Consider the following 9,132-nt stretch of genomic DNA (forward strand, 5'->3'; position numbering starts at 1 on the left):
CAGATTTTCAGTGTTACCTGTATTTTTCCTCATTTTCACTATTATAATGTTTCAAAGAACGCATGGTTTAATCTCTGAATTGATTTCATGATTATCTTACGATTAAAAATTATATTGAACAAATCAAATATCAGGAATGAAATGAAGAATCAGGGATTGTTTTCTTGCAATATCAATGTATCGAATTACTCAATGATGTGCCATTTTTAATCATGCTTCTTTTTATTTTCATTTTTTGTTAGCTGTTAATGTCATTTTAACTGTTCATATTTCCCTAAATGTTTCTTTTTACCCCGATCAGCAATAGAAAATTTGTGTAAATCAATCGGTCATCAAATAGCATTCGGTTACTTTGTAATATCGAGCAGTTTTGTGACGATCTCTATGGGTTCTTTCATTCGTTTCATAACGCTGTATGTAATTGCTATTGGATGGTTGTATTTTTCTATGAATACTGACTTTGAAAGTCTTGAATTTGATGTGGTTATGAGTTGCCTTGAAGATGAAGTGTTTATTCATTCCAATCACAATGTGTATATGAAGATGATTAATTTAAGAAATTATAATTTATTGCAATAAAACGATTATCTCATTAAAATTACTAAATTGCTCTCTCTCTCTTTTACTGTCCTGTATGAGTCAAACTGGTCTACCAATGAATCTAAAGAACTTGAATGAATTCAGTTCAAACTGCGATCGCATTAAATAGATATTCATCGGTAGTTAAAATAAATGTCTTTCTAAACGCAAACATTACTGCAAACAAAGCGCTCTAAAAGTTTTCAAACCATGGTTTTCAATTTTTCTTTATCCTTCACAGGGGCGAAAGTCTCTCGCAAAAGGTAGGGGGGACAAGGGAAAATTTGACAAGCAAAAAAAGAAAAAAAAGGCTAATATTACCTAAAATTTAAGGTCATTTCGATGAAAATATATTTGACAAGCAAAAAAAAAAGGTCTTCTCGTCCCAAAACGCACGCTTTATTCCCATTTTGAGTTATACATTTCTTAGCATCACCAAAGACCCAAAATAGTAGGGGGGACATTTTGATATTGCGTCCCCCTACTATTTTGAGTAGGGGGGACACGTCCCCCTTGTCCCCCTGGGATTTCCGCCCATGATCCTTCATAGTTCATGACAATCTTCTGCCTCCTTTGATTTCTTTCACATTTTCCCCATAATCTCTATTTCCTTTTATACACCAAACCCATTGGAGAGAAAATCCCCCCTCCCACTCTTTTTTTTCTTCTTCTTTTTTTTTTTTGGGGGGGGGGTTATATTTCCCCAATTATTATCCACTAGTATTACACATCTAAAAACAACATTAAATTCTTCAACAAATATAGTATGTATGATACAAACTTGGTGCTTGAATGTAGAATGCTTAAATCATCATAGTTTGATACAACTTTTATCCACTATATAATGGAAGTACTTTGTGGTGTACCCACATGTACATTGAGACAGTTTACCAAGAAAGTTCAATAAAGAGATGAAAAAAAATCACCAAAGTCTTATATCTCAAGGGGACGACATCTAGGAATATTCATCAGTTTAATAATTGTTTTGAGAAAAAACGTGCCTATATCGTTATGAAACATTTTATCAAAGGAAATTACGTTTAAATAAGAATTGTAATGAAATATACAAATGTATTTTATTTTTTCATACTGTTGCAATAACAATAACACTTTTAAATCGGCTCTGACCATGCAATTTCTCAGGGATGCAGTCGTTGATTTTGAAGACATTGGTGCCTATTGTTGAATTTCAATAATGAGAGCTAGGCTTTATTGTGAGAAATCGTACTATGCATTTCCTTATTTCTAATATGTTGAGAAAATAAACTAGAACACATTAATAAATTTTCAAGCAGGAGGTGATTTCTCCGTCAGCAATTTACTTGCTTCATTCCATGAATAAAACAGAAAATATAAGATATATTTCTTTAAGCTGTAAAAGGGAGCACCTACTCGTCGTGACTCATATTCTTTACTCGAAATATTGGCATCACAGGAGCTATGCATTGGCTCTATTATTTATTCACTTAGAATGGAAACCGGTATCTTTTTGTGGTTATCGTGATAATCTTGATAATAAATAATAAATACTTATATTGGTTGCATATACGATACGAGTTTGCTTTAGATATGGTGGAAAATGACACTCTCGATTAATGTAACATATTAACCTGTACAGATAACATCTGGTTATGCATCAAGTCCGACTTGATAATTTCTATCTACCATGCCTACCTTAGATAAATTCCGAAAAACAGAACAAACGGTCTAATAATGTTGAGAGTTTCTGTTATCTAACAAACACACTAAATTCACAGCAAAATTGTCACACACATGTATAAAAGATAAAAAAATATATATAAACGAATCTTAAACTTGGTACCGTTTTTATACTTCCGCTTGGAGTCGTAATGTCACGTAAAGATATTTACTCTTGCATAACATTCCAGGTGTGATTGATCATTAGAAACATAGAAATGTAATTTAAGTGGCCGACGGACACATGAATCCAATGAATGGTGTGATGTACTCTTATCGTTGGAAGCTCTTTTTGCTAAAAGAAAAGTTAGGGCATGCATACCCGTCGGATGCTAAAGTGTTCGGAGGAATTTAGACCAGAAAACCCCTAAGAAAAACTGGTAATTAATGCAATCATTGATTGATTTTTTTTGATTGATTGATTAATTGATATTCGTTTTACCTTTGTGCATGTCCTCTGTTTGTCTCATTATCATTATTATTATCATCATCATTTACATGACCAATTGTAACAATACTTGCATATAAACATTGTGTTATTATTACCATCAATAAAATAAATTTCGCAAAAAGGCTATAGGCTAATTTAAAACCGGATATAGGATTGAATTTGGCGGTGTCATTAGATATCAAAGCTTTCAGAGTCCATGACCATGGTCGAGGCCAAGGTCTTCAAGTATAAACGAAGCTGTGAAGATCACGTAGTTTGTAAACAGGGACTTTAAGAGTCCGCTGTAGTTGCGTCCTTTGGGGTTACTGTCAATTCTTCTGTAGTCATCTCAATACTGGTCACTTCTGGATCCGCAGTGGATCCAGTCTGTGTGGCACCTTCAGTCGTACTCATCTCAGAAGAATCTAAAGTTGTCAAGGCAATCGTAACCTCCTCTTCCTCGGCTGTAACCTCTTCAAGTGTGGTACCGACAAGTTCGGATGACGTAGTTGTCGATACATGGGTCGTTGTGAGGCCTGATGTTGTAGCCTGATTTGTAGAGGGTGTAATGGAGCTTGAAGGTTGAGTGGTTGTTGCCACATTAGTTGTAGAAGCAAATGTTGCAAGCGCAGAGGTTATCATGGTGGCTTGATTTGTAGAAGAAATTGCAGAGTTTGTAGGTTGTGAGGTTGATAAAGCATTAGTGGTAGAAACAACCGTCTGCATAGTTGTAGAGGTCGCTGGAGCGCTGTCCGCTTGTGTGTTGGTCGCTGCATTTGTTGAGGGTGTAGAGGTCGACACGGTGGCTTGAGTTGTAGAGGAAGAAGTAGAGCTTGTAGGTTGTGCGGTTGATAGTGCATCAGTGGTAGAAACAGTCGTCATCTGCATAGTTGTAAAAGTCGTTGGAGCGCTGTCCGCTTGTGTCGTGCCCGCTGCATTTGTTGCGGGTGCAGAGGTCGACATGGTGCCTTGAGTTGTAGAGGAAGAAGTAGAGCTTGTAGGTTGTGCGGTTGATCCCGCATTCGTGGCAGAAACAAATGTTGTAGTCTGGAATGTTGTAGATGCAGCTGAAGTGCTGTCTGATTGTGTGGTGGCTCCTTCATTTGTTGTTAGAGCAGAGGCTGATATGGTGGCTGGAGACGATGAAATTGTCGGGGTTAAAGCAGTGGATCTCACCGGCGATGAGCTGCCAAAATTGAAACCTGTTAAGAGAATGATACGAATTAGGTTTAATATCATGAACGTGAACATATAAGCAAAGTGAAACAATACCCGTGCTCCGTTTACATTTGGCCTATTTTATCGTAGGATGAATGCAAACTTCTTGCATACCTATTTTCACATACTCTCTCTATGTGGCGCGACAGTCGTACGGATTCAAGTTCTCATAGCATCCATGATTTTGTTTAGGAAAACAGATGAATGTCATTACCCATTTTGATCTCTCTATGACCCCGTATCTGTACTCGCTGGCTCCCTTCTTGACAGGCACATGACAGGGGCCGCGGAAACGGGGGGGGGGGGGATGCGGGGGTTTCAGGCCCCGCACTTTTTTCCCAAAATGTGTACAGAAACATAAAAAATGACCATTTCGAAACCGTTCCGTGGCCCCTTTTTTTTATTCCTTAACCACCCTCTTGTTATTCTTCACTTCTTGAAAATCATGACTGTGGTCGCCCCCTGCCTTCGATAGGACGGCCCCTGCATTTTCATAAATGGTATCTACTAGCTGTCGCCCCATTCCTTCCTCTCAATCTCTACATAAATTGATTTAATTACATACACATTTGATAAAGGCAAACGACCATTTTTCGTAAGTCTAAAGAGAGAAGTAGAAATTGGAGGTGAAAATATATACTAACCTGTTAACCCATAGACGACACCGACCGCTGCTCCTGCGGCGAGCACTGTCGTCATCACAGCCAATGCTACGTACGTACATGTCTGGCCTGTTCCACCTCCTGCCCGTGTACCACCACGTAATCCCGCCTCTAGATTCCCTTGGTCATTGATGGGAGAGACGCGTCCGTTATGAAATGATCTCCTTGGTGAGTGTCGAGGTACGAGATTGTCATCGAGGTGTCTGATATGATCCGGGGTGGGGCTCCATGCCTCACGGCGAGGAGACCGTCCAGGATTGGAGGACCTCCCATAGTCCTCAGTAAACTCCCTATAAACCAAGCGAGCAAAAAGACGACAGAAAATTTCACAAAAATCTTTAAAAAGTATATTTTATCATCCAGCACCGCTTCTAGTTTGCTATAATAGACTATGAAAACAAGACATCTCAAACTGAAACTGAATCTTTTATTTTGACAGAAAAGGTGGCGTCATGTATATCACTGAAAGGCAATTTTGATAGATATCTCTAATGTTATTTGTATTTAATTTTCGAAAAGACATTTAAAGTATTATTAGGAAGAATACTACTGCCTATTTTTTGCGAACTCTGTTTCTCGGTGGACCTTGATGCGATGTAAAAATGTATAATGATCTTTATGGTGAACGAGCCTTTTAAAAGTTTAACGAAATAAATTTTGCAATAGAAGAATTAGGGAGAAAGGGTAGTCCTTATCAATAATGAAAGGGAAAAGGGAACATAATCGAAACAAGATAATTAGGATAAAAAATGAAAGATTACTTGATTGATTGATTGATTGATTGATTAATTGATTGATTGATTGATTAATTTATTGATTGATTCATTCATTCATTCATTCATTTTTATTACTTTTATTTCTACATTCAATGCATCAAATATAAGTATACAAAGTAATATGTACAAATGTAGTATATAACAAAATAATAATATCGCAGAAGTATAAGCAATAATGATTTAACAAATTTATTATTAAATAAACAAAAAGACGAATTAAAATAATGCAGGTGACCACGATCGTGAGCGATAAGGCTTGATGGCGGCCTCATGAAAAGTTGAGTGGATGCAATGTAGGTGCATGTGTAGTAATAGGGAGCAGTTGATGTATAACTTAAGAATGCATGGTGTTTCTTCTAAGCTTTCAAGAAGTACCGGTATATAGTTGAGCATGATTTGATATTGTTTGAAAAATTGTTTCAAATATTGGGACCATAAGGTCGAATGGATTTATGGGCTGGGGTTGAATTGGGGTTAGTAAGATGGATGTTTTCAGGTATGCAGGTTGGGTACGGAATGGACAAACCTGTTGAACCTAAACATGTTATTAAAGGATGGAAGGAGTGATTGTTGATATACTTTACATAAAGATTGCTGCTTGAATAGTGTTCATAACGTTTTCAGTTTATGAAATAGTGGGCCAGTGTGACCCTGTACACATGCGGATGTCTCTCTTTTGTAGTTTGAAGATAACATTGAGTTTAAAAGAACCACAATTAATCTAAACGGCATTATAAGGGAGGACCAAAGAATTGTACAATAAGAATAAAGTTTTATGGGGAAGAAAAACTTTTGGCTTGGAAATTATGCCAATACTTTTTGAAACACACATTATAGATTTCAGGTCAAAATCCATCTGTGATTTCACCTACAAATTTTGAGTTATTTTTTCTGTTTGATGGTGTGTCGTCAATATTGATGTAAATCGGTGTACTATTACCATGGAAAAGACGTCTAAAATACATAATATGTGTTTTTTTCTATTCAGGGATAGTTTATTTGCTTTGAAGCACTTTGATACTTTGTTGATTTCACGATTAACTATATTGTTTAATGAACTAACGTCTTTGTTGGAATAAAATATGTTTGTTTCGTCGGCAAAGAAGACAAAGGACAGAACTTAGGAGGTTTTGATAATATTAATATCTAATAAAAATAAAAGTTGGCCTAAAATGGAACCTTGAGGAACACCGCAGCGAATTAAAAGAGAATCAGAATCATTGTTGCTACATATTGTCTTCGATTATGTAAGTAATCTTTAAAACATGGAAGAGATTGGCCCCGTATCCCATAATAATTGAGTTTCGAAGGTTAAATATCGTGGTTAATGATGTCAAATGCTTTACTTTGGTCCCAGAAAATACCAATTACGTATCTTTTGTTAGTTACGGCATTTGTAATTTTGTTATAAATTTGAAGTAATGCTAAATCTCTTGAGTACTTTTTTTGACGCCATATTGATTGTAGTTGATAATGTTGATACATTTATAAAGTCTTATTTAAATTATTTTCTCTATTTTTTTTTATATATGGTTGGAAATAAGGAGATTGTACGATAATACTGATTCGTTAGGATCATTTTTTAAAAATTGGATTGACTTTTACTATTTCAGATAAATCTGAGAAAATGCCCTGAGATAAAGAATTATGAGATATGTCAGTCAGATGACTAGCAAGAAGGTGAATTATTTGTTTAAGATGTGACATAATGATTCGTCAACACCAGACGATTTAGAATTGCGAAGGGAACGGGCAATGTTGATTACTTCGGAGGGATTTGTTGGAGTTAAAAGAGAGATTCTTGATTTGGATCTGAGAGATAATCTGCGAAATGTGAATTGAGGCTATTGATATTGCTTGCTAATTTGGGGTTAATATTCGTAAAGAATGAATTTGCATTAAGGTTGGGATGAAGTAATTTAAATCCATTGAGAGTAATGTTATCATGATGTGGTTTGTGGTTTTTATACCCAACACTTTCTTGATAATTTTCCGAGTTGAACCGGGGCCCAAGTGTGGGGCCCAATTTGTGGGCACAATTAGTGGGGCCCACATGTGTTGTACTGGGATGATGTCTAATCAGATTGCCCAGAAAAAAAAAAACGTATAAAAGGCCCATATATTATAATTATTGATATGGGATGATTCCATCTGGATATTGCCCAGAACAACACACATTGTTCTCATGTGGGGCACACCAAAAAGGCAATAAAGTGATTTGCTAACATTGATTTGACTTAAAAAAAATGAGCTAGAAGGTCACACTTATCATCTGTGTCTGTGATCCTTACAATAATTGCGTCTGAAAATCATTATTTAGTGCTTCAAAAAGTGAAATATAAAGTGACAGGAAACACTATCTTAACTTCATCCTATAAAATTATATGTTCTATCCAAGAGGCTCCTAATTACAAAATTGGAGTTTGACTTGTATTTTTAGCTTTTCATTCTCAATAATGGTTGTTTTCAGGGTTTTTTTTTAGTGCTAATACATGAACTTGTACACATGTTTCATCTTGGTGAGGTTTTTTAAATCGGCTGCTCACAAAGCTGAATAATACCTTTACTCTGTCAAATTAAAACGAATTAAGAAGCAATTTTATTTCAAAATAATGTCGGATGAAAAGGAGGTTTTAAGAAATCGTTCGTGTTTAATTTGCAATACTTATTGACTTAACTCTCGCATGCATATTTAAATCAACCACATTTGACAAAATGATCTACTCTAATAGTTTGACCATATAGGCCTAATCTATTAAATCGGAAAAAGGGTAAAACAAAAAGAGAAAAATCCAATAAAGAAATCAAATTACCTTGACATCTCTGACTGGTCTACATGAATATATCCGATGATATTCCAAGATTGTTATTATCAGCAAATCCGATCTAATAAACTTAGCTCATCTTCAAATCCAGAACATTTCCAAAGACGTTTCGGTTACCAAGAGCTGATATCTTCAAGCACAAATCCAAGAACTCTTCTACAATAGGATCGCTGAAACGAAATGCACCAGTTACGAGTGTTCCGGAGACTGTGGATGTTATTTGTATATCAGGGAGAATAGAGACGAGTGAATAGAAGGATAAGATGGCCATGAGAAAAAAAGTGGAGGGGGTGAAATGGTGTAGAACTGCTTGGTATACTGGATGTTATTGTTGAAGACAGAAACAGAAGATGGGAATTGGACATTAGTTTGTCAAAACTTGATTCTTAAAGTATCCTGAGCTGTGTTTCTTTGTTATACTGATTATCTTGTTGGTAATTAACAACCGACAACAGAAAGGAAAGCTTGTCTGAACTTTTTTCACTTTTAATGATTAAGCTGAAAAGTGAAATCAAGATCTTCCATCTTTTTCTCAACTGCTAATTTCGTAAGGCAGGACAGATCTACAAGGGGATTGTCTGATAGATTGTTTTCTTCTCTTTTCTAGATATACAGTGCGTCCTAGAATAAAGGAAACCGGGTTTCCCATATCTTTTTTTCTTCAATTGATTATTCAATTATGTCCCTATACTTTGATACCTAATATGAGACGAACAAATACACCTTAATGAGCAAGACAAAGTTGAAATTTTAATGTCATAATCAGGCTGCGCAGAAAAGTTGGACAAGATTGATTCGTTGTATCGACCATCGTGCTTATTAGACGATTGGCTCATTAACATTTCTTTATCTCACTGATCCCTTAAATGAGAAAGGATTCAGATTCACACGTGCAGGTTTGGCCCAAATTATTTCTGACATGTCTCAATATGTATTGTTTTTAA

At 35.8% G+C, this 9,132-nt stretch overlaps 1 protein-coding gene across 1 annotated transcript; it reads right to left on the bottom strand.

Annotated features, from left to right (window-relative positions):
* Window positions 1–1,266: 1,266 nt before the first annotated feature.
* Window positions 1,267–8,437, bottom strand: LOC121427519 (cell wall protein DAN4-like). The gene is made up of 3 exons (XM_041623960.1): window positions 8,177–8,437; window positions 4,570–4,877; window positions 1,267–3,909 (listed from the first exon to the last, which is right to left on the bottom strand). The coding sequence occupies exons 1-3, from the start codon at window positions 8,182–8,184 to the stop codon at window positions 2,999–3,001; spliced, it is 1,227 nt and encodes a 408-aa protein (XP_041479894.1). The 5' UTR covers window positions 8,185–8,437; the 3' UTR covers window positions 1,267–2,998.
* Between the last annotated feature and the right edge of the window lie 695 nt (window positions 8,438–9,132).

This window comes from Lytechinus variegatus, chromosome 1 (genome assembly GCF_018143015.1).
Source record: "Lytechinus variegatus isolate NC3 chromosome 1, Lvar_3.0, whole genome shotgun sequence".
Classification (NCBI taxonomy): domain Eukaryota; kingdom Metazoa; phylum Echinodermata; class Echinoidea; order Temnopleuroida; family Toxopneustidae; genus Lytechinus; species Lytechinus variegatus.